This window comes from Felis catus, chromosome C2 (genome assembly GCF_018350175.1).
Source record: "Felis catus isolate Fca126 chromosome C2, F.catus_Fca126_mat1.0, whole genome shotgun sequence".
Lineage (NCBI taxonomy): Eukaryota > Metazoa > Chordata > Mammalia > Carnivora > Felidae > Felis > Felis catus.
This window is the reverse complement of record NC_058376.1, coordinates 94,738,235-94,765,210: the sequence shown is the minus strand read 5'-3', so window position 1 is coordinate 94,765,210 and position 26,976 is coordinate 94,738,235. Positions and strand designations below refer to the sequence as shown.

At 40.9% G+C, this 26,976-nt stretch overlaps 1 protein-coding gene across 1 annotated transcript in view; it reads right to left on the bottom strand.

Moving 5' to 3' along the window:
* Window positions 1-26,976, bottom strand: part of TNIK (TRAF2 and NCK interacting kinase) — a 391,801-nt gene that overhangs the window by 158,349 nt on the left and 206,476 nt on the right. Inside the window, 1 exon segment of the mRNA XM_019840116.3 lies at window positions 2,694-2,750. Within this exon segment, the coding sequence (XP_019695675.2) occupies window positions 2,694-2,750 (57 nt within the window).

The following is a 26,976-nucleotide window of genomic DNA, read 5'->3' as shown; positions in this document are numbered from 1 at the left end:
CTATCCATATTTATCTTTGATAAAGCGTCAATGGTTACAAAATAGTCAATGAGGTGCCTGAATCAGGGAAACTACTCAGCCTTTTCAACAAGGGTTCCCTTAGAAAATTAAGCCTAAATAACATAAAGCATACATTGTATGCAACGGATCGACTCCCTGGGTGCTGGCAACAGCCTTAGCTCTGTATCATCCTCCGGAGAATTGAGAAAAGAGACTCCCAAGTTATTTTCTGTTGAGCTTCGCTATCTTGTGGAACCCAGTTTAAAAGGGCTAACTGACACTCCTTAAACTGAGAATACATACGCTGGGATAAAAAGCTGTGTTGATTCCAAAGCAAGGTGGTCTAACAATAGTCAGTGGTTCTTCAAGCAACTTGAAGTCTCAAAAATAGAACCAGAAACTAGAAAAGTAACATCCAGTGCTCTCAAGTCATACTTTGCGCATCAACATACAGCTTTGTGCGCTGAGATTAATGATGTCAGTGGAAATCAACTGTCGGTTCCACAGAGCCACACAACAGAACTTTGCAGCATGAATGTCTTGGACCCCACCCACAACCAAAAATTGTTAAACTGCCAAGTGCATCACATTATGTGAAGATCCTATTCAATCCAGGGAAAATATAGTAGTATGACTTCAGCAGAATTGCAAAACAAATTAACTTGTTTTGTGGTAAACACTTTGCAAAGGGTTTACAAACTTATAATGGATTTCTGTGTAGATACTGATAGTACCTGATCTTGACTTTTGTGTCAGATTTGCTAACTGACCACACCAGTATCCATTCTCCCTTCCTGCCTGACTATCAGAACCCGGATTTTTAACTGCACATATTGGGAGAATAAAAAACTACATTTCCCAGTTTCCCTTGCAGCTAGGTACACCCAATGAAAGCAGAAGTTAAGTAGAAATGTTGTATACAAGTAGACAAGATTTTAGTGGAAGGAGCTCTTTTCTGTACCCTTCTGCTCCCACCCACTCACTCTTCTTGCCGCCAAAGAATGTGATCAATTGAAATCTGACAACCACCTTGAACCATGGAAGTGACCTTTAGGGTGGAAGACACTTGGTCACACTGTTGCCATACATCCCTGGGCTATAGATTCCAGACTCCTTTAACATGAGAGAGCAAGACACTTGCATTGTGCTCCAGCCTTTGTTATTTTGAGTTTTCTGTTTCAAGTGGCAGAATCTAAACCTAATTCATATAGTCTACATGCAATTTCTTATTCAGTAAAGGCCAGGTGAACTAATGAACTAATAGGGATTAAGTATCTGAACTGGTTTGCAACCTCTGAAATTTGAATAATGTATTTGAAAAAATAAAATAGGGGCCCCTGGGTGGAGCAGTCGGTTGAGCGTCCGACTTCAGCCAGGTCACGATCTCGCGGTCCGTGAGTTCGAGCCCCGCGTCAGGCTCTGGGCTGATGGCTCAGAGCCTGGAGCCTGTTTCCGATTCTGTGTCTCCCTCTCTCTCTGCCCCTCCCCCGTTCATGCTCTGTCTCTCTCTGTCCCAAAAATAAATAAAAACGTTGAAAAAAAATTTAAAAAAATGTTTATAAAAAAATAAAATAAATAAAATAAATAAATGAAAGGACAAATAAAAGGGAGTAGTACTTTATCAAAGTGCCAATAAACATGGGAACGATTTTTTGCCACTGAAAGGTATCTATAATTTAAAGATGAATTCAGATCATTAATAAGTAAGGAAAGGAAGGCAGTACAAAGTGTGGTATAAATGAACATTAGTGAAATTAGTATTACGGTAGACAGTGTATCATATAATGTATACTTATCAAAGGTAACAAACTAGGCCAGAAAAGATATATATAGATTGAAGTCTGTCTGACAAACAGATATATTGTGTGCCTTTTTAAAATTTGTATGTTGGTTCTTGGTATCTTCATGTGGTTCATTCATTCTGTGTCTATTTACATCAAATAAACCACTTCTGGGCCAAATGGAAGACTTTGGTCTTTTAGCTTTTATGTACAGCAAGCAGACATCTTAGAAAAATCCCCAGAACAATAGAAAATTATTAACATATTTTTGATGTCCGGTGTGTGTTTTCAAGTCTGATTTTTGCTCTGTACTCTCAAAAAGGCATTAAAATATTTTAAATAGCCGCAGCAAAAAGATTGAAAGCATAAGATTGTATTTAAAATAAAGTCTATTCCTTTTGATCATCCAGGCAGAAATTTTGTTTCAGTGTTGCTCCATAATAACAAGAATTTTTGGTTATTTGGTCAATAATTTCGAGGAGGGAAATGTTTATGTTAAATATCCTACTAGGATTTTAGAGCTACCCAAACTCTTATCTACTCCAGCGTTAGGTGGACCTTTGGGAAAACTGTTAAGACCCATCTCTTCTGTGTAATCTCTGTATTATTCTTTTAATACCTTCAAATCCGTGTTCTGTCTTCATATGCAAATATCCTTGGTTGTGTTTATGTAAATTTTTGAAACACATTATTCGCTCTACATAAGGCAGTGTGTAGGTTTCTAATTTAATTAGAATGGTTTATCCCTGGTCTTCTCAGTCAGATGTTGAATACTCTTACTGCTCTATGTTAAGCTCAGTGGGGAAATATCTTAGATGTTTAAGAAGATTCTATTTCTGAAAAATGATTTTTTCACTAATTTCTCTATCATAACTATATAGCTACTGAGATGGCAAAATAAAGATACATTACCCCTGTGACATCCATAACCTTAATGGCTGCAAGCTGGCCCGTTTTAACATGACGACCCTGTAAAGAAAAAAAAGTAATAATAGAAGACTTTAGTTCTGATAAGCAATGTCTACATTCAGTTCCAACTATAGAGAACAATTATCTAGATCACTGTTATAGAACACCTATAGGAAAGACAGACAGACAGAGATGGACAGACAGATACACACATACACATACACACACACACACACACACACACACACACACACAGAAATCTTAAATGCTTTAAGGATCAATTTCTATTTAGCATTTACTTTGTAAAACATCTCCATCATTTTGGTTTTTTGGGTTTGTTTTCATAATGGTTGTCAAGTTAACCAAAAAAAGGCAATATTCAATAACTTGTTTTTATCTTCTCTCCAAGGTAAGGGCTAGTGTGAGGGAAGGGGAGCTAGGTCTGGGTGTGGAGACACAAGTATCTCCTCTGTCAGAAAATACTCAGTAGGTGAAGAAACTTTAGTTTCCTTGATTATGAAAATATCTTGTATTAACAGTCTCAACTGGATATGACTCTGCTATTACTTGAGACTGTAAGTTAATCTCTATCTTAAAAGTGAGGCTAGAATAAAACAGATAGTAATAAATCTAAATTTGTGATCAAAGGGACAGCATTGAACAGAAGCAACTATTTCCCCGAAAATGGGCAACTTGGGTCTTTGGAACCACAATGAAGTGTCAACCACACAGAATCAGAAGAGAATAGGGTGTGGTGAGGGGCCAACACCAGAACAGAAGACTTCTCTTCACTTGCTCCTTGAGATACGTGAAGTCCACCTCCCACTCTCACACAGTAGCAGGGATGACCAATACGTCTAACTTCTAAATGCATTTCATATATGTTTTCTAAAATACATTTCAACTATGACTGCTCCCCGGGAGTGTGATGCTGCTTCCAAGATCAGTTGGATTCAAATCCCAGCTGCATAACCTTAGGCGAGTCTCTTAACCGTCTTGGCTTCAGTTTCTTCATCTGAAAAATGGAGATAACGGTACCTGACTCCTGGGATGGCCGTGAAAATTAAATGTGATAATGTATATAAAGTGCTTGACAATGCCTGGCACAGATCAGCTGTCAGCAGATGCTGCCTATGATTGTTTGTGACCCTGTCCTGTGCTTCATGTTAAATGTCGTCTTTCCTTCTAGGCCACGTGACTCATGAAGGCCTGGGTCATGTCTCATCGTTGTGTTTCCAGTACCTGGAGTGGTGGGTGCTCACCCCACAGATGAAGTGGTGTGTTTATGGATGAAAACAGCAGGTGATGGACGCTTGTAGTTGGGAAGAGGGGAGAGGCTTAGTGCTGTCTGCGCCTTTGCGTCTCATCTTTCTCAGCTTTTTGCATCTATTTTCTCTGACTCTAGTAGCACTTCCTTCACCTTCCGGCCTCCCATCCTGCTCCCTTTCCTCCTTGGTCAGGAAAGAGCTAAAAGAAGGAGGCATCAAGTTGGTAACTCAATATGGACATGGCACAGCCCCTCCTACTTATTTCGACCTTCAAGACAGTAAGGGAGGAGCCGGGAGTGTCACCTCTCAGAGCCCTGAACTGAAGCTCCAGAGGCCTGAGTCCTGTCCAGGTTCTGCTCATGACCAGTAGGTTCATCCGAGACAAGTGATGTAACCCATCTGAGCCCTGGTTCCCTCCTCTGCAAAATGTGGGGGAAAAGGGCTCAGTGGCTGAAAGTGAGGGGAGCAAGTATTATTGTTACCACCACCCCTTTCCACTGCAAAGAGCATTTGGAAATAGTTTTGGCAATGACTGAGTGAGTAGTGTAGTGCTACTGCAATTCAGTGTCCAGAGATCAGGAATATTAACTTCAGGCAGAGAGTTAATCTCACACAAGGGAGAAGTAGCAACAGCGCCCTCTGTTGATAAACACCAAACGGCCTCTGGAATTGTCCAGGTCCCAGTAAGAGTCTATGGTGCTGTAATGTTGACCATAGCAAAGGAATCAACAGCTTTTCTTTGGGAATACAGTTGACTCCCGAACAGTGTGAGGGTTGGGACACTGACCCCTGTGGAGTCAAAAATCCACGCATAACTTTTGACTTCTCAAAAACTTAACAAATAATAATCTACTATTCACCAAAAGCCTTACCAATAACATAGATCGGTTGGTTAACATATATCTTGGGGCACTTCTGTGGCTCAGTCGGTGGCTTTTGATTTCTGCTCAGGTCTTGATCTCACAGTTCATGAGTTTGAGCCCCGCACTGGGCTCTGCGCTGACAGTGTGGAGCCTGCTTGGAATTCTTTCTCTCTTTCTCTCTCTCTTTCTCTCTGCCTCTCCCCTGCTTGCACTCTTGCACTCTTTCTCTCTCTCTCAAAAATAAATAAACATTAAAAAATATATGTCCTATAGTGATATATATTATGGACTGTATTCTTACAATAAAGTAAGCTAGAGAAAAGAAAGTGTTATTAAGAAAATCATAAAGAAGAGAAAATACATTTACAATACATACTGTAAAAAATCTGCATGTAAGTGGACCAATGCAGTTCAAGCTCATGCTGTTCAGGGGTCAACTGTATAAAGTCTTTAAAGTAAGGGCCATAAATCATACCTTAAACAATGGCTGTTTCTCTACTAAAGCACTAAAGAGGGTAGAGAAACTGAAGGCAAATATAGAGGGTCTGAATGGTATCCTAGAGCTGATTCACCTTGAAATTATTATTATTTTTTTTTTTTTTGAGAGAGAGAAACAGAGTGAGTGGGGAGGGGCAGAGACAGAGGGAGAGAGAGAATCCCAAGCAGACTCCACATTATCAGCACGGAGCCCGATGCAGGGCTTGAACCCACGAATTGTGAGATCATGACTTCAGCCAAAACCAAAAGCCAGACACTTAACTGACTGAGCCACCCAAGCGTCCCCACCTTGAAATTCTTTTAATGGCTCCATACAGCCAGATAAGGGCAAAACCACCTGCATATGGCTTGCAGGGCCTCCTACGAACTGGCCCTCTATCTGCCATACCACCTTGGTAGGCTCCCATCTGCTTTTATTCCGTGGTCCTTGAGACTAAACTATTTGTGTTCTCTAAATGTACCATATTGTTTCTTGCCTCTCTGATGATGTGTTTCCTTGGCCTAAGACACCCTTCACCTCCTGAATCCCTAGTAAACTTATTCACTCTTGTCAGATTCAACTTAAGTACCACCTTCTCTGAAACCTCACTGTCAATCACTCACCTCTGTGCTACCAATGAACATGTTCATGTTTCTGTTATTGCACTGGGCCCAAAGAACCTGTCCCTCTGTTTTTCCTTCCTACTCTCCCTTCCTTCTTCTCTTGCTTCATTTATAGGAGACCCCTGCCTAGGACCCCTCCCCCCAATCTTATATAGAATCCTCCTGGTTCAAGAAGAGGCTTGACCAGCAAACTCTGGTTTGCTCTGACAGCCACCTCTTTCTCTTCCTCTGTGGGAGCCCGAAGCACCTCTGTCAACACGCAGTTTGAGAAACAGTGCACTTGATCTTTAACTCCTTAAGAAACAGGGGATCCTCTTAATAATTTGTAACAAAGACACGTCAACACCTAGTTCTTTCCACCAGCAGCTTGGGAGCCAAGCAGGTCTAGCTCTTGGTCCGGGCCCAAGGTCAGGGAGCAGACATAGTACAAGCAATCCATTTCATATTTCAAACACAAGGCACTGGGCAGCTCTTGGTCTGAAATAAATAAATATCTGCTACTTTTTTGAATGTAGAGTATGTTGTTGTTTGGTATTTGTTTTTATTTTAGTAACTGCTCTAATGTCATTAAAGGCAACACTGAGAAAAAAAAAATTAACCTACTTCTCTCTCATTTTAAATTTCACTTCTAAGCTGAAGAATAGTTCTCGATGGCGCTGACAGATGACTGAATAATACACCCCGGGATGGCAGTTTGGGCTTAAATGAGATCCTGGAGATGGAACAATTAGCAGCCTCAGCTCAGTCCCGGGCAAAGGCATCCCCCGCACTCTGGAATAGGAAGGCTGCTGAGCTGTCAACCTTTGATAGAGGAGGGCCACAAAGGAGGCCGCCTGGCACGAGGTGCCTTTTACATCACTGGAGAATGTCAGCCTCAATTAGGATCCAGATTAAGGCTGACTTTGAGGGAATAGCCAGGAGTCAGCTGACCTAAAGATCACTAGAAACTTGAGGCGCCGTCATTGTTAGGACAGCGTTTGAAGAGGCACATAAAGTGTTCATAAAGTCACAAATAAATTGAGTAGGAAGAGACCCTAAGGTGCCTAATCCACTGCCCTTTTTGAGATGAGGCCAATATCTTACAATTAATGAGGACCTAATGCCAGGGCACTTTCTCCTCTTTCCCAGTTCTGCCATCCAGCTCTTGAATTAAAAATTATTATCACTAAAATTAAAAAAAAATTATTTTAAACAAATCTTCTTTTCGTATTTTACTTAACTGGAGTTAAACATTGAACCATTCATCTCTATTTCAGGTAGGATTTAAAAGAAAAAAAAATTTATTTGATTGCAAGGCAACATGACAGGAGAATTTTATTTTATTTTTTACTTTATTAAAAAATAATTTTTTTAATGTTTATTTATTTTTGAGAGACAGAGAGAGAGAGTGCGAGTGGGAGACAGGCAGAGGGGGAGGGAGACACAGAATCTGAAGCAGGCTCCAGGCTCCACGCTGTATGACAGGAGAATTTTAAAGTGAAAATTTAACATTACCCCTAATTTTAATTTATTTTCACTTATGAAAGAAACAAAAAATCTAAACCTAGACTCCATCTATATTTGGATCTAAAATACATATTCAACCAAAGACAAAATAATTTTTATTCTGAAAAAAAAAAACCTGAAAGGGAGACAAATGGTTAAAATTTTTTTCTCCACAAAAATTAGAAAAAAAATATCTTATTTAACTGTAGTTGCTGAGTCATTTTTAATAAAAGAATGAAGTGGTTTTTTTTTTCCCTGAAATAACCAACAATAACAAAAATAACAGACTAATTCTAGAAAGGCATAATTGGTATTCGAGTAGGATCCAAGCCTATTGCCAATCATGTCCTCAAGCATAATAAGCCTGTACCCAAGAAAGGAGGAAGAATGGGCCTCACATCCAGGAAAGCAAAGGGTGTGGGGTCACTCAGAACTGGTGAGTGTGGTCCCGCCCCATCCTCAGACACACATACAAACACACTCTCTCCCCTTCTTCCTTTCTTTTTTCTCACACTTGAGGTTAAAAAAAAAAACCCTATCTGCTGGTTCTTGTTCTTTGCAAAATAACTCAACACTGCAGTGAAATCTAAATCACTCAAGGATTATAGTACTCTACCCCTTTACCTCCTTCCTAAAATGAATGCAAAAGAAAAACAATGGTTTTGTCTGAAATAGCCATGTAAGCCTTGGCTCTGTTATTGCTGTTATTTTTTTAAGGAACAGCAAGATGGCTTTAGAGCTGGTAGCCTGAGGCTAGCCTGGAAGAAAGAGTACTTTCATTTCTAGGTCACTGAAATACATTTGTTTCCAGCAGAGCACATGAGCAAACTGGGTTTGTGGAAAATGCAGACACTCTACCTACTCTTTCCTTCCCTGCTGTCCAAGGGCTCCCTTACAGGTAGAATGTTTTTAGCTCCTTGTGTTTAGCTTAGATTAGATCTCCCCTTTATCGAGGAAGACTTCACTTTCCTAATTGCAAGTGAGTGTTCTACTGTTGCATTTCCACAGTATCTTACATGAACCCTACTGATCATAGCCAATGCTATGATTTTCAAAATGTGCATCATAAGAACCATGAAAATTGGCACACCTGGCTGGCTCAGTCAGTACAGCATGTGACTGCTGATCTCAGTGTCGTCAGTTCAAGCCCCATGTTGGGCATAGAGCTAACTTAAAAATAAACAAAACCCCACAAAGAACCATGAAAATAAATCAAATCAAATGGAAAAAAATCAGAGTGTAGAACATGTAGTAATGGCAGCCGTTGTTTCATGGATCAAATGTCATGGTTACATCTATCTATCTATCTATCTATCTATCTATCTATCTATCTATCTATCTATCATCTATCATTGATGCTATAGTGCACCACCCAGACTTTTCCTTCAAGACCAAAACATCTGATAGCTCTCAGCCAGTTCGATCTCTGGAAAGTGCCCTCAGCTACAAAAGCACTGCCAAAGTCATGCTCCCTCCTGAAGATAGACAAATCAATGATTGGTTGACACAGGAGTATAAAAGTCCCAGCCCTCTTGCCTTAAGGTGGGACAGTTCTGAAGGACCATCTCAGCTCCTGACGCCTCTAGCGATGGCTGTGGTCTTTGTAAGACTGCACTGCAGTTCTTCTTTCTTCTGCACAATTCTATTTTCTTCATAGGTATAGACCCTAAGACCACTCCTCAGTAAAACTCCTGCATGTAAATCTCCATCTCAGAGTCTGTTTCCAGAGGAACTCTACCTAAGACACCTGGTGACAGGAATGGCTTGAGGAAACAGGTTCTTAGAGTAGCTGCAAGGAGACCCCCATCAGTGGCTCTCGGATAGCCCCTGGCACGCTACAGCAGTGTCACTGTCGGGATGTTCGCTAGTAGGGAAGTGGAGTAGAGTAGGATACAGGTGCAAGAGAATTCACTAGTGATTCCAATATTTCAGACTTTTGAGAGGTCCAAAAGAAACAGTAATTAAAAAAGAATGGAATCAGATGGCTTCTGCTTTTGCTGACAGCCATTGATGTACTAGAGAAAAACAAAGAAAAGCCAAGGGCAATTAACCATCAACTGAAGGCAATCTGTGAAAATCATCAGGGAGTTGAGGTTTAAATCCTGAGGCCTGTGCGCTGTCTTCAAATAAGATGGGGACGTCTCTGCTGTAGGCTCAGAGGGGTCAGGGAAATAGAAGATTTCAAGCTCTCAAGCACATCAAATTGGATGTCTCCTTTTCAAGTTTCAGAGTCTCATTCCTTCCCAACTAGACTCAAGTTGGGGATTCAACCTTTTCTTCTACCCTGATAATTCATTCCTTGGACTGGTCCTAAGCTTTTTCTATCCTCAGGCTGCAGAAGAGAAGAAGTTTTTTTTATTTTTAATGCCACCCAAAATTTTGGTAAAGGGACAACGGCACAGTCAAGCCTGAGAAAGTCATGGTAAGCATGCCTCAGGCTTCTCAGTAACGAGGATCAGGTCACCTGAACAGGTCAGGCACACAGACAGCAAAAGTACTAACCAAGGAGAGGAGAAGTGAAATGGATAGTAGAGGAGGGAAATGATGAGCATAAGCTGCTTAGATAAGATGTAGTTGGGGGCTTCTTATAACTTTGTTAAAGAGAAGAGAGCAGCTAGAATACTAGAGGAGCTGTTTCCAAATGTATACAAAATACGCAGGTCCAAGCGTCACAAGGGATTGACTATAACGGATGTTGTGGTGTGCCACACAAATCCCTTCTTCAGTACCTAGGTGTTCTGCTTCTCTTCAGGAGCTGCCCTTAGCCAAAGAGAACAGCTAGACCCAAGGTCATACTCCCTGACTAGAGGGAGTAAGCATTCGATGACTATTAATGAAGGTAGCAAGCGTTCAGTGACGGTAGATGTGGGAATATAAAAGCCTGCATCACTTATGTGAAGGTGGAACAACTCTGAAGGGCCATCCCAACTCCAAAGCTCCTTTTTGGGATTTTTGGGATTGCCTAGGGCCTTGTAAGTGCATTCAACTTCTTCCTCTTCTCAAAACTATCTTTACTCTCCCACAGGTGTTAATTCTGAGAACACTCCCCAAAATACTTCCTATAATCTCTGTTCTCAAAATTTGTTTCCCAGGGAACTCCATCAAAGGCTCCATCCTTCCTCTCTTTCTTTCTCTTCTTTCTTTCTTTCTTTCTTTCTTTCTTTCTTTCTTTCTTTCTTTCTTTCTTTCTTTCTTTCTTTCTTTCTTTCTTCTTCCATTCTTCCTTTACTCTTTCTCCCTTACTTCCTATCCTTTCCTTTGTTTCCTTTCCTTCTCTCTCTCTCTCTCCCCTTCCTCCCTTTCTTCCTTTACCTTTTCCTCTTTCTTTCTTCCTTATTTGATATTAATGTATAATATTTCTTACCAGATCTGAGGTGAAAGTTTTTTTTTGTTTGTTTTTTGTTTGTTTGTTTTGTTTTTTCAGTTTTTACAAAAACTCTGACCTAAAGGATGAACAAAATGAACTAAGTTGAGTGTTAGGAAATATATCTAGATAATGGGAACATGTCCAAAGGTCCTGTTATGCTATGGTTACTAGAGTATTTCAGTAACTAAAAATAGGCCAGTATGGCTGGAGTGGAGAGAAAGTGTCTAGCAAGTCCAAGAAAGGGCTCACAGGCTACTTTGAGGAATTCTGCCTTTATTGTAAGACCAATGGACAGCCAGTGAAGGGTCTGAAACAAGGGTGTAAAGTCACCAAGTTTGCATTTTGAGAAGATTGCTCTAGGGACAGGACAGAGAATAGAGGAAATAGAAAGGATGATGGAAATATAGCATTTATAACGTTAGTTACTAATTAATTCAGTTGAGAGAGGATGGCAACTTGGACTGGGATGGAAGTAAGGGAGGGGGTGAAAAGTGGATGGAATCAAGAGATATTCAGAAGATCGAATCATCAAGGCCAGGGAATGGCTTGGATACATATTTACCCTGCACCTCCTGCACCTCCTACAGTGCTTGGCACAGCAGGGACTCAGAGCAAATAGGTGCTTACTAGTGAGACAAGTAGTGAGATCTGAGGGTTGTAGTCAGGTTCATGGTCACCATGAACCTTCAGCACCATCCATATGTCCATATCAGTTTCTTCCACTTCTCGCCATTTCTTTCCTTTTTTTTTTTTTTAATGTTTATTTATTTTTGAGAGAGAGAGAGAAAGAGGGAGAGGCAAGATGCAAGTGGGGGAGGAGCAGAGGGAGAGAGACACACAGAATCTGAAACAGGCTCCAGGCTCTGAGCTGTCAGCACAGAGATCGACGCAGGGCTCAGACTCACAAACCATGAGATCATGACCTGAGCCAAAGTCAGATGCTTAACCGACTGAGCCACCTGGCACCCCGTTCCCCCATTTCTATCCAGGCACAAAGTGTACAAGCAGATGGGGTGAGACTGTGAGCAAGAATCTCAATCATCTCACTCATAAATAAGACATGAGAAGACGAATTTAGTAGATGAAATTCCTTTAAACTTGATAGAGAGGCCAATCAGCGTGCCCTCTGCACAGATCACAGAGACTAGGAATTGGCTTTAGCTTTCCCTCTGAGCTATAATGATGAGAGTGAAGGTGTACTCTTGATTTGCCAGTCCCAGTTAAGATTAAAGCATAGTTAAGAGACCTATCTGGACATCTTCAAGAATGCTACCTTTCTTTGGTACACCATGTCTTGAGTCAAAGAAGTAGACAAAACAACTTCATGAAAAGACTCCAAAGATCCTTCTAATCAAGGAACATGAACTGTCACAGGATATATTTGGGCCAGTGCCTGCTCCTAGGGTTTCCCCAGGTTAAATAAGGACTTTATTTTTCCTTGGCCCGTATGTGCCATTCATCAGTAGCGTAAAAAAATCCTGCTCTCCGTATCTGTCGAACTGAGATCCAGCCATCACTGCATCCAGACTTGTAGCAAAGACGAAGCAAGGCACTGACACAGGACAGTTCCCAAGCAACAGCTCCCCATCTCAACACCAGTCACTGTGAATTCCTCTGTTTGGCACCTCTGCGAGGCAGAAAATGGATTGTTTTCAAGACTGTTCAGGGCTGGGCCAACTGAGAATGAGGCTTGCTCACAGACACAGGGTGGGGAAGAAAAGACTCTCATTTTTCTTTGTTGGAACCTAGGAGTCCTGTCTTCAGGGCTGACAGTTTGGCTCAGTTTATAAATCAAAATGGATGATTAAAAGGAAAAAAAATCAAATATTCACAATTTTTAGCAGACAATAGTTAATGTATGCAGATTCCATGGCAGGGAGCCTAATGCCTGTACCCAGGAAAGGCACGCACAGCTGAAGTGACAGCAGTGACGAGGCAGACAGGCTGCAGGGTGAGGAGAGCTCAAAAAAGTAGCAGAACCAGTCTCTTGGCCATGGCCTTAAGCCAGGAACACACTTCCCAGTAACCTCTTCTCTCAACCCAAAAAAGGGAGCACAAAACCAAAGACCTTATGGGCTCTCATCTAATTTATGCCACAGAAGTACCACAATCATTGATGGTTTGTGTACATGAATTTCTGGGAAGATGTTTGAACCTCCTAGATGTAGGGTTTGAAAGATGGGGAAAGAATATGTATATATAGCCAACTCCTAAGCCTCTCCAATGTTCTACTCCTCCCCGCCCAGCACAAAAGCCCTCCCTATTCCCTGAGTCAGGGTGGCCCCTGCGTATACAGATGGCATTTGAAAGCTCTGGTTCCTGGACACCAGTCCAGGATGAAGTGTATACTCAACTTCAGGAAAAGGATGAAAACAAGGACTCTGTGGCATTTTTTTCCCCCAGAAAGCCAGAGATATTCAATTTAAGTAGTTTCCATTAAGATACTTGATGGAAAAAAATGTCCTTAATGAAACATTCTTAAAGATTACTCTTTAAAGAGTAAAAGTAAACTTTATGTTGATTTTCAATGGTTATTTTGTTTTTTACTGGGATTTTTCTATTGGGTGAGATTTTAGTACTCTGAAATCTGAGAGTCTGAGCACGGCGTTTTAAAATACTTGGGTGCAGCACAATAGAGAGGTAAGTAATCTCCTTAAGATACAAAGATGGGCTGTTCTTGACGCAGGTTATAAGAGTTCACGGCAACAGTGGACAGCTCCTAATAGCTTACAGTAGACAGTGTGAAGGATACTGGAGTCAACTCCTGTCTCCTCTGAGCTCACTTAGTCCCCAAAGCCTTTGGACATTCAGTCTGCCAGGCACATGGCTGCTATACTTCTAGAGCCAAAAGCTCCTCAAAGGCAAGGACTTGGCCTGATGTGTCCTCAGTCCTGTCGTTGTCTAGGACAGCATCTGACAAAGAGTAGGTGTTAAATCACACCTGGAAACGTGAAATTTCTAGGCCTAGTGGACCTTGTAAGCTGCCTCAAATCACAGTGAAGAGAAAGACTCCAGTGATCCATCATGGCTTAACCTGGGAGAAGTATGACAGAATTTGAGGCAATGTCTACGTCAGAGTGGCAGATAGCTTTTCTCTCAAGCAATAAGAAACTGTAAGAATGGCTCCCAGTATGGTAACTGGAGGAAGAGGCCACTTGCTCAAGAAGGTTTTGTTTTTGTTCCCTTTTCCAAGTGCTAACCAACCCTCTGGGTCACTGGAATGAGCCCTGGAGGTGTGAGCAGGTATTAGAGTTCTGCATTCCACCATCTCACAATTTACCTGACCTAGGAAAGGGTCAGGGAGAGAAAGATATGACAAGAGAGAAGCAAGGCCCAGACACTGCCCTGCTCAAGTTCCTCTATCTCTGCATTCTCTTTTCCTGAGAGAATACTAACTGAGGCAGAACAGATTCACCTCTTCTTGGAGAAAAGTAGCTCATGTTGTCAGATTTTTGAATCAACAGTTCCCTCTTTAGAGACTACTTTAAGAGGTGACCCTGTCTTCCCCTCAGTACCTCTGGCAGACCCTTTTGCTCACTCCATCCCACTTCCTAGCTGCAGATTAAGAAGATCTACTACGTTCTCTCCCCAGACCTGCATCAGTTTGTCAATCACAGCCCAACACCAGCCCTGTCTTTTTGGAGATTTACAACCATGTGGTCAGGAGTGGGTGGGTTGGCTTTGCACCACGAGGCACCATAGGCAACTAGGCAGAGATAAATAATAATGATGATGATAAAAAAGACAGTGCTACATTTCATTTCACCTAATTTATGGCTTCAATAGGAAGCCAGTCTACCCACAGTGCCGTCTGGGTTACTTAATAACAGAGTGTCTATGGCAGCAGCAAGAACAGGTCTGGAATTGGAGGTATGGGGGAAGGAAAGAATGACACCGGTGTGGTGAGAAAAAAACAAAGGGAAAGGACCACTGTGTCCCCAGCTATCATTCTCGGGCAGCAGGGACACAAATAGGGACTCACTTGACTATCAGGGCTGTTGATGAATAAACTCTCTCCCACAGTGTCCTCAAACCCCCAGAAGTTTTAATTAAAACATACGAAATGTCAGCTGGAGAAGCACTGGAATATAATTAGGGCCCACCAAATCTAAAGTAATGCGGGGAAAGAAGACTAGTAATGAAAGGGAAGCTTTCATGTTCTTACTGAATCCCTGCTCTGTTGCCGACACAAAAATCAATTTCAATAGGCTTTAGTTGTATCTGAGCAGGAACGCGGGCGACAGATGAAATTTAGTGAGCAATTTACTTAAGTTATAATGATTCTCATGGGGGAAAAAAAAAGTCTACAATGAGTGCTTCCAAACAAATACCTCCTCTGTAAGGACTCTGTAAGAATGTGTGTGTCTAGACAGATGGTATGGGTATGGGTGTGGGTATGGGTATGGGTATAAGTATTGGCATAAAACGGTCATATATGTTTTATCCTAAAAAAATGTCGTTAAAGTCTCTACCTCACTCCATTTAAGGGGTGGTTTTGACTCAGCCCCCAAAAGACATTTGGGGTGTCTGGGGACGTTTTTTTTGATTGTCAAGACTGGTATTACTGATACCCCATGGGTAGAAGCCAGAGATGCTATCAGACATTCTACAATGCACAGTACATTCCCCTCCCCCAACAAAGAATTTGGGGGCCCAAAATGTCAATGGAGCCAAGACTGAAAATCCCTGCTTTAAAAGAATTTAACATTTAATAGGTGCTCAATGAATGCTGAGTTCTACTTAAAGTCACATTTCTTGGGGCGCCTGGGTGGCTCAGTCGGTTAACCATCTGACTTCAGCTCAGGCCATGATCTCTCAGTTCATGAATTCGAGCCCGGCATTGGGCTGTCTGCTGCTAACACAGAGCCCACTTGAGATCCTCTGCCTCCCTCTCTCCCTGCTCCTCCCTTGTTCATGCTCTCTCTCTCAAAAATAAATAAATATTTTTTAAAAAAAGTCATATTCTCCACCAGGTCACAAAAATCAAAAGGTAAGTTCTTGCTCTAAGGGATCTCCCGTAGGGCCAGGGAGGGAGATGGACGTGGTATTGTTCTTTCTTTGCTTAGCAGCATTTACAAATGAGGGGCATATTTCTCAAGTTCCAATACCCATGATCTTCTGGAACACAGGTAACACCCAGTGGCCCATAAGACCACTTTCCATTTGGCTTTTGTATGTGTAAGAAGCCAATTCCAAGATCTTCACTGTTTCCCAATTAAGGAGCATTTCCTAAATTAAAACAAACAAAACTACTAAAGTAGTATTGGGGCTAGGTAGAATTTGATTTGTGATAATTGCACACAGAATTTTGTTAATTTTGTTATAATTTTGCTAATTACATTAATTTTTGAAAGAATAGCCTTTTTTTCATTTCTCAACAACGCTTTATAGTGCGTATGTGTGCGTTCTTTCCCTCTTTTCAAATGTTTAGTTATAGGTTTTAATTACTGGCAGCTCAATTCAGGAAATACATTGCTCTGTCTGATTAAAATATAAATCATGATGAAACTTTAAGCTTAAAATATAAGGGTCAGTTATAAGAGAACAAAGGTGTTTGCTTTTATCCAACGTAAGTTCTTCAAATGAAGGGATATAGGAATCTTGCTGCTGCCATTGATGTTTCCAAGAAATAAGGAAAGAAGAATTTGCTTTCTGTAGAAAGAACAAGATGAGCAACATTATGCTTTATCAGTGACAACCATTCGCCTCCTCTTAGGTACCTGAGGATTCAAGAACTCAAGTTTTTTGGAGGCGGTCAAGGAATAATATCCATACATGGATCTCCCACACAGTGTCTGAGAGGAGTGATTACAGCATAGTAATGGCTCCACCTGCAACAGCGCAAGACCCGGATCTCTGCAAAGGCTGAAAATCTCTCTCCCCACCAAGGAAGTCTCCGGTGTCAGCACAGACTGCATTAGCGATTGTGCTTTCCAAGCGAAGGCCTGCAAATCCTTCTTTGGGTAGGAGGGCGAGAGGACAAAAAGGACGTTTGAAAACGGAATGCCATTTTATAAATGCAGGCAGCTCCTACATATTCATAATCTTTCAACGTGGTGGCCAGCGAGGACGACAGCAATTTGTCAGCAGACACATCCATCCCTGGTAACAGGGAGTAAGAATTCATGTGCCTCTTAGAAAACTATACCCTCGTTCAGCAATAATATTCAGAACACTTAAGTCTGAAATCTTGGGGAGGTGGGTGAAATATGATAACACCGTGAGAAAGAACTTAGGCTCTTTTAAGTGAAAATGACATACCCTGAGCTCTGAGCAGGCTGGAACAGGCAGGTAGCTGACTAGCTTATAAACACAATGATTTCCAGCTAAATTTAGCTGCAATCTGACCTTGACCTGTCAGGTAGTTTCCTCCTAACGAGGGCGAGGTTTTCCTGACTCCAGTGAAATTCTTCTCTCCCACCACATTTTGATGCCTCCTGCTTAGATCAACTGATGAGGGATGGTGAGAAGGGCGAGGAGAGCATCTTGCTGGCTTCCCTGACTATGTTCTCTTCTTAAGCAGGGATTTCCCCTGGCCTAAGAGACAGCGAGCGGAGGGGATCCCCATAGGTCCTACGGAGGAGTGTGGAAATCAAGAGATAAGGCTTAGGAGGAGGGTGAGGTGCCCTTGTATGAGGTACTGGACCTAGAGCTACTTTTGGTCAATAGTTTCCTTATCTGTAAAACAGGTATAAATTAATAAGGATTAAATTAATATATATAAACACACTCGGTATAGGGGCTGAGTAAATGATGACGACGTTGCACGTTTTTAGAGTGACTACAAGGTTCGATTTCTGACCTTGTCTCCTGTTGTCCTCCTCACCCCGGCTTACTTAGCATGCTCCAGGCAGAGAGCCTTTCTCCCTTTCCTCCGACATGCCTGCACACTCTCCCTGCTTTGTTTGTTCAACTGCTTCCTTCACATCCTGACTGAAAAGTCACCTTCTCTAGGAATCCTTTTCTGGCCATCCTATCTAAAACTTCAACTCCGCCCTAACTCTTACTAGCCTCCTTCCCTCCTGCTTTACTACTATCTAATGGATTACATGTTTTCTTTAGTTATCATATGTATTGGACATCTCTCTCCAGAATGGAGGCGTCTTGGGGGCAGGCCCTTCTCTTTGTGTTGTTCACTATTGCATCCTTAGTGGCAGATCGGTGCCTATACAGAGTAAACACTCAATGGGTATGTACTGTCTGAACGAATTACCAACCTCTTTGTGGAAACACTTTTCCAAGTCCCTCTGTTCTCTCTTTTAAAGAGCACAGCCTCTCTTATTTGAAAGTGTAACAACTCTTATCGAGCAAGTACTGTCATCAAATGAGGAAACTGCAGCTCAGAGAAGCAAGGTTTTCCAGGGCATAGTTTCCTTTCAGACTGGCCTTGCATCTAAGTAAACCAAGCAAGAACGGACCATCTCCATCTTTTTCCGTGCTATTTAAAATTCTCCCTAAAGCCGAAAGGGTGAAGAACAGAGCTATAATTCAAATGCCTGACAGTCTGAGTACATTTTATCTGGGAAGATTTGTGGAACTCTATATAGCTGTTTTATTTAGATATTATCAACATGGATTGAAAAGTTGCATAATATCGAATACTGAAACGCTGCTGCTAGCAGCAACCAACAGATCAACCTTACAGGTAGCAACTGATGAAGAGGCCGTGCTTTTTGAACCAAAGAGAACATCTGATAACCTTCCCTTGACACAAATATGAAAAGATGGAGCTAGCAACTTTGCCGAAACCTTTTAGACCGCCATCAGCTAAGTTCATCTACACAAAAGAATGAGGAATTGCCTTTCCTTCCTCCTCTTCCTCATTTCCAGGTGTGGAATAGGTATAGGGACATACACATCACACAACTAGTCTAATTTAAATCTCATTGCCCAGACCCGATTTCTATCACCTGGGGCCTTAGAGGTACTTGCTCACTATCCAGGAGAGCCGTATCAGTCTGCATTTCCTTGGCATTTAGCTTAGCAATCTTGTGCTTGCAACATTAATGGTTTATTTCTTTGGTGGCTTCTGTCTTCAGAAGTGGTGGTAAGAAAATCAAAATGGTGTTCATTCAAGCAAAAAGCTGAACTAAGAGTTTTTAATTATGGAAATATACCATATATCTCAGTAACTCCTAACCAGAAAATTTGTCTTAGATTTAATAAACCATTAAATGACTATAATTTAAAGACTGTAATTCAATGCCAATAATAATCAGTATAGCAATTTATTAGTCATTGATGGACATTCAACAGTTTATAGATCTGCATATTAAAAAATACATGAGAATTGTACATATTCTTGAACTCTACCTTTAAAAATACACTACCTTTCTATTTTTACAGTTTTTTAATGTTTTTAAAAGTCCTTTTGAGAGGAATACATTTTAGAAAACAAATTCAGAAGTCATGAAAAAATCTTTGGGAGATAGTAAATGCAGTGTCCCTGAAGGAGGAAAAAAAACCCATATATATTCTATTCAGAATTTGATCTGTTCTCAATTTTTCAACATGGCTCTAGGCAAATCTCTTTAATTTTTCATGTATTTTCTAAAGAAAGAAAATAGAAATACTTGCTATGCCTGTTTTTCCTTACAGGAAAAAAATGTAAATAGAAGCAAGCACATAGAGTGAGTGCTTATGACTCACCTTATCAAGTCAACACTTCATTGGTATTGTTCATGATACCTCGCAATGGAGTTGTCTGACCTTGACAGTTTCTGTTCAGGGGCTTACAATATATCATAAATACAATCAGTACCGTATTCCACTATTAAACAAAATAATGTCAATAAAAAACTTTCCAAAAGGGCATCATTTCTATAAACTGAAATAGATTTCAGTGCACATTGGAATGTGGTCAGGTTTTTACAAAGAAAGGTCTTATGAAGAAAATATACCTATTCACATAAAATGAGTAGAACAATTATGATAATAATAATAATAAAAAAAACTTCTTACCCTACTCACAAGCCACATAGTTATACAACTCCAAGAAACACCATTCCTATTCTTTTCTGTATGAATGGAGTTTCCTGGAGTTGACCAGGACGGCAGCCCTGTTGGTTAAAATGTAAATTCATAAGCTACTTACTGAGCATCTACTGTGTATAAAACACTCTGTCCATCTCAGAGGAGCCTGAATCATCATTATCATCATCATCATCATCAAAATTATTAAAGTTTCTTACACTAGTTTAATTTCATTTTAATAGATTTTACTCCTAAAAGAAGATTTATAGGCGTAGAAGGTTTTTTTTTTTTCACAAGTTTGCTCCATTTTTAGAAGCTTCCTCAAAATTAACCCATGACCAACATAAAGTTATAGCATGACATTTTTAGAAAGACACCATTAAAAGCAAAATATATGCTGGCCTCATAAGTCACAATTATTACCTTGAAGAAAAATAGCAAGAAAGAAATCTACCTGATCTCATTGAGAAAGAATCATTTTTATTAGATCCAGAATATTCTTCCCTAATTTACTTTGCAAGTTCCTCCAAAACAACCCTAATGCAGAAAAACAAAACAAAACAAAACTGAAGAGGATTGAGATTCTAGAGAGGCTGTTTTCTAAGGCCATGATACAATTTTCATTTTGTGCTTTCTATTATACTATTCTCAGCACATACTCTTTTACTGGGGGTGGGGGGCTTTTCTCAAAGAATTTAATAAATGGTAGCAAAAAAAGGGACTTCCTACACTCCAATTTGTATTTGCCAGCACAAGATCACTCTCTAGTCTGGTCACATACTATCTCTGCCACAGCTTTAGGTGAATACACTATTAAAAAAAATCACACTTTCAACCTGAAGTTTATTTTTTTATTTATTTTAAAAAAAAAATTTTTTTTCAACGTTTATTTATTTTTGGGACAGAGAGAGACAGAGCATGAATGGGGGAGGGGCAGAGAGAGAGGGAGACACAGAATCGGAAACAGGCTCCAGGCTCCGAGCCATCAGCCCAGAGCCTGACGTGGGGCTCGAACTCACAGACCGTGAGATCGTGACCTGGCTGAAGTCGGACGCTTAACCGACTGCACCACCCAGGCGCCCCTCAACCTGAAGTTTAAAATACCAGCTTCGGGGGGCGCCTGGGTGGCTCAGTCAGTTAAGTGTCCGACTTGGGCTCAGGTCATGATCTTGTGAGTTCATGGGTTCGGGCCCGTATCAGGCTCTGTGCTGATAGCTCAGAGCCTGGAGCCTGCTTTGGATTCTGTTTCCCTCTCTCTCCGCCCCTCCCCTACTCACGCTCTGTCTCTCTCTCAAAGTAAATAAACATTAAAAAAAAAATTTTTTGGGGGGGCGCCTGGGTGGAGCAGTCGGTTAAGCATCCGACTTCAGCCAGGTCACGATCTTGCGGTCGGTGAGTTCGAGCCCCGCATCAGGCTCTGGGCTGATGGCTCGGAGCCTGGAGCCTGTTTCCGATTCTGTGTCTCCCTCTCTCTCTGCCCCTCCCCCGTTCATGCTCTGTCTCTCTCTGTCCCAAAAATAAATAAAAAACGTTGAAAAAAAAAATTAAAAAAATTTTTTTTTAAATACCAGCTTTTGTGTTACAAAGGTCATATGTAAATAAACGTTATGATTGTATTTTATTAATTGAAACACCCATATCTGATATTCAATTACTAGAAAAATTAATTCAATAGGATAACAACAACTGTCTGGTTCTCTATAGATTATAGGAGCATGTTTAAATTTCAACATGAGACCTCAAATTACTATGAGATTTTGAAAAAAGAGGAAGTTGCTTAAACCAATTTGTATAAGCTTCCTAACTATTTTGTTTTTAAATACACCAATATTTATAAACAGTTTCTTTCTGGATTGCCAATAATATTCTCATAACCTTTTAGAAAATACACTGTTAAAGCAAAGGATTAGGGAAAGGAAGTTGGAATAAAAGGACATAGTAATTCAGGCCTGTTGAACTTCTACTTCCATTGTGTCTAAATGAGCCAGCTATGTGGGGATTTGGGTCCTATAAAACAGACCTTTTTACTCTTCAACACTGCACTTAGGTAAAGAAGTAATTACTACAAATTTTCAACAACCTAAATCAATGTTGGGGTAGTTAGAGGATCCTATGAGAGTGACCTGAATGATTTGGTAAACAAAACAACTGGGGAAAGGTATCAACATGTTTATGATATCACAGCCTAAGGATCAGGCTAGGAAAAAAATACAATGACAGACATTAAATATATGAGTATTGCTCAACCAGTTTACCACCATTCTGTATCAAAAATAAGAGAAACAATGGGGTGCCTGGGTGGCTAAGTCAGTTGAGCGTCTGACTTGATTTCAGCTCAGGTCATGATCTCACAGTTCATGAGATCAAGCCCCGCATTGGGCTCTGCACTGGCAGCATGGAGCCTGCTTGGAATTCTCTCTCTCCTTCTTTCTCTGTCCCTCCCCTGCTTGCACTCTCTCTTTCTCAGAATAAATAAATAGACATTAAAAAAAGAGTAAGAGAGGGGTGGCCTGGGTGGCTCAGCCGGTTGAGAGGTCATGGTCACCAGTTCCGGTCATGATCTCAAGGTTCTTGAGTTTGAGCCCCATGTTGGGCTCACTACTGTCAGTGCAGAGCCACTTCAGATCCTCTGGCCCCTTCTCTCTCTGCCCCTCCCCTGCTTGTGCACTCTCTTTCAAAAATTTTTTTTCAAAACATTGAAATAAAAAGAATAAGAGAAACAATAGATTTAAACCATAATTTAAACATTTCTAATTTTCTTTTTTTTTAATTTTTTTAATGTTTATTTTTAAGAGAGAGAAAGAGAGAGAGAGAGGGAGAGAGACAGAGTAGGATTAGGGGAGGGGCAGTGAGAGAGGAAGACACAGAATCTGAAACAGGCTTCAGGCTCTGAACTGTCAGCACAGAGCCCAACGCGGGGCTCAAACTCACCAACCACGAAATCATGACCTGAGCCGAAGTCAGATGTTTAACTGACTGAGCCACCAAGGCACCCCAAAACGTCTAATTTTCTTACAGATTTATGAAAGTGATCATCGGGTCAGAGTTACCTAGGAAGGTTGGGACCTCTTCTTAAGATATTTTCTCAAAAATTAAATTAGATCTTCATGATTTTGGTATGATGACAGTATTGTAGTACTCCATAATGGAAGAGGGAAAGACTAGATTAGGTTTTAAAAATCTGTGAGGTAATTTTTAGAGTTTATACATTTATCTCCTATAGATCGTCTCATTTGATTCTGATAATTTTCCTTTAAATGCCTACTCTGGGGCGCCTGGGTGGCTCAGTCAGTTAAGCATCTGACTTTGGCTCAGGTCATGATCTCAAGGTTCTTGAGTTTAAGCCCCGGATTGGGCTTGCTGCTGTCAGCACAGAGCCTGCTTCGGATCCTCTGTCTCCCTCTCTCTCTGCCCCTCCCCTACTCACACATTCTCTCTCTCTCAAAATAAATAAATGTTAAAAAAATAAAAAAAATAAATGCCTACTCTAACATAAATATGAATACAATGCTATATCTTGCCCACATGGGACTTTTAGTCATACCTTTGCTTCATTACACATTTGTAATACTGTGAATGTTTTGATATAAGTAAATGAACACCAAGTCCTGCTGGAAATGGGGGGGGGGGGGAGAACTGGAGGTGGGGAGTAGAAAAAGAGCAGCAGTCAGTGTTTGTGTAGGGTAGCCTTGAAAACATAAAGGAAGCAGAAGCAAGGAAAGGCAAAGAAAACCAAGCAGAGGGCAAAGAGCAGTGTGATGAATGAGAGGGTGCGAGCATGAGCACGGGAGAGCATGTTGCCAACAAGGTTAATGAAGCCAGGTCGGACTATTCTGCCATTTTCTGGAAATCAGGGACAGAAGTAACCCTGTGCTCTGGGGAAGGGAGTTCTGCCCTGAGCTGAACCTGCTTAGATAAACATCATTCCCCAAACCCTTCCCAAGTCAAATAAAAAGGTACATCTTTGAGATAAAAGTGGAAACTAAGATGACTCAAAAACCATGAGTAATAAATTAGACCCGCTGAACAGTCGTCGGGTAGAGAATCAGTCAAAAAAACGTGCCTTCATATTCATACTTCAAAACAAGACAGATTCTAATCACCTTAGTAAAAATAGAAATAACAAGCAGTGTGTAGCAATCATAGCTGGTAAGTGAAAATTATTATTATTATCATTTTAATATTTTTGAGAGAAAGAGAAAGAGAGAGAGAAAGGGGGAGGGGCAGAGAGCGAGGGGGACAGAAGCTCTGAAGTGGACGCTCTGAGAGCACTGACAGCAGGGAGCCCAATGTGGGGCTCGAACTCACAAACCATGAGATCATGACCTGAGCCAAAGTCAGACGCTCAACAGACTAAGCCACCCAGGCACCCCCACAATTATTATTAATAGTAAATACCTTCTGTGTGCTTACTATGTCAGGCACTGTTTTAAGTGTTTTACATATTTTAATTCATCATAACAAACTATGAAGTAGGTATTATTATTATCCTCATTTTATAGAGAAGGAATCTAAGGCCAAAGAAATTACACGACGTGTCCAAAATATCCACTATTTAAGATATGTAGCGTCTTAACTACTACTTAAATTACCTAAAATACGTAACAGTGACATTCATTTCTCTGACTGCACTTTCCTTCATTTTAGTGAACAAAAAATATTTCTCAAGGCTCTTGGGAGTTCACTTGCAGCCTCAGTCTTTCTAGCACTGGTTTCTCTCTCAAGATCTTGGATTCCCAGGTGTGATTGTTCAAATTGAGTTCTCAGAACTCTCAGCTTGAGAAACTAATACCATGATGGACACGTTCCCAAACATTACACAACACTGGAGCTAGAGCAGACAACTCAGACTGGGCTGAACAGGAATGGAAGCGAATGTAAGTCTTGAATTCAGTCCTAAATTATCCAAGGGACTAGATCAGGAGAAAGAGGAAGATGGACATTTAAGGCACTGAGCATAAAGGCATTAATTGGCCAACTTATTAGGAAGGTCCAGAATCTGTGTATGGCTATGACATCATACATATATGGAAAAAAATTAAGAAATAAGCTTGGAAAAGTAGACAGGGTCCCCAACCAAGTAGAGCTCCCCATGTCATGCTAGGGAGTTGACATTAAAGGATTTAGGCTGGAGTCACAGGATCAGATTGGATTCTAAAAAGGATACCCTGTTACCATCTTCCCCACTCCCTCCCCACCTTCCCACCCACTACCACCCAATCCCAGATGTGAGATTACAATTCATCAATCTTCTACCAAGATTTGTAGACTATCAAACCAGACAGAATCTAAAACAGAGTCTGTGGCAGAGAAAAGAGAAGAGATCCAAGGAATACATAAGATGTAGAATCAACAGGACTTTTACATGAGGTTTTGGAGAATTCAAAGGAAAGAACTTTAGGAAGAAGCTGGCATTTCTGGGTGGATTTATTGACACAGAAGACTCAAGGGGAAACATGAAGAGGGAACTTTTCCCCTCTTCAGTTTGAGACACACAAGGTTTCCAGGGGCCTAATGGACACGTAGACAGATGTGTCCACTAGGCATCCCAGCTGTGGGGTTAAGTTTCAGGGTTGGTTTCATGGAGACAGAGGGACTCACAAAGGACACTCAGAAAAAACAACCAGAGGGGGTAAAAAGAGAAAGTTGTAACGCCACTGGAAATCAAAGAAGGAGAAATTTCCAGAAAGGAAGTTGTGATGAGTTTCAAAAAGGAGGGTACGGTCAGAACCAAATGCTATAGGAGACCAAGTGAAATAAGGGCCGAGAAGGGTTCATTCAATCTGGCAATTATGAGGCCTCTGGAGATAGAAGCAGGGATTATGAAGCAGAGATAGAAGCCAGATTGTACACAGGGAAGGAAAAATGGAAAGTCATCAAGTGAAGACAAAGAAGGTAGAAAAAAGTGGCTCAGATGGAAACTAACAACAGAGATCTCATTAAGAATGTAGGTGGGCATGGATGAGTTGCAAGGGGGAGAGAGAGTCATTGTGTGATACCTGTGCAATGGCTCCATTCTCTCTAAGAGGCAGGCAAGAAGGTCATCTGCAGAGAGTAATGAAGGCAGGGCAGTGGAGGGAAGAAAGATGAAGTTTTGGAGTAACTTTTCCAGGGAACAGGAGAAGGAACTGAGCAGGTATATATGGTGAGTTTATTGAGTAGAACTGAGTGTCTCACTTGGGTTAGGGTTTGCTCTCTTCTCTTAGTTGAGTTGTACAACCCAAATGCAGAAAAAGAAAGCAAATGGTTGGATTGACCTTTGGGAGGGGGTCTGCAAGATGGATATTCTCGAAGAAGAAAGGGCAAAGGAGATAACACCTATTGGCTTAAAGTGGTTAAATTAAGGAATCCTGAGGCCCAAGGCTAGATGGACAAGCTTTTCAAGTTTCATAGGGACTGAGAGGTTGCAAGAAGAGATCTGACGGCTTATTCAACATCAAAGAGCAGCTGTGCAGGGTGGCAGGGAGTATACCCTAGGAGAGTCAAAGTCTGTGTTCTGAGATCTACGATTTTCAAAGCAGAACAGAGGTGGGTCCTGATAAGTCCAAGGTGTGAGTCACAAGAGTGGGGTGTCATTACAATTAATAGAACCACAGTTATAGCATCAATGTTATCCCATCTTAGTAATGAGCCAAAGATTAGGAGACTTATTCAAAGTCACAGCTGGTTAATGGCAAGAGCAAGGTTTTAATCCAGACCTTCGCTGCCAAATCCTGTGATCAATTCATACAAAATCATTTCATTTGGTACCTTTTCCTTTCAACTTTTGAATAAAAAAATAGTAAGATGGTGATTTTGCTTTTACTCTAGAAGTTAGAAATGAAAGAAAGCTATAAATCTGACTTAAAATACAGGTGAAAGTTTTATTTTCAGTAGTCTGGTTATTACCTCTATGTCGAGGCTTATGAAATTCTGTTAAAATGTATCTTTGCAAGTGTTTTCTTATTATAAAAGCATTAAAAGTAAATAGCTATCCATTGCGGCCACAAAAATAGTTAAGAACCATTTTAGCTCAGAAAACATAAATCCAACCTGAAGGTGACTGTTGGCGATGATTTCACTTTGCTGGTACCCCCGCTGCCTATCAAGTACCAGGCTGCTTTGGTATGATTCAGGCTGATTTAGGAAGATAAGGAGATGCTCTATCACATAGTTTTCAACCCAGGTACATTTGGACATATTCCCATATGTGAACATCAGATTTGTTCAAATGTAAATGGGACTGTCAT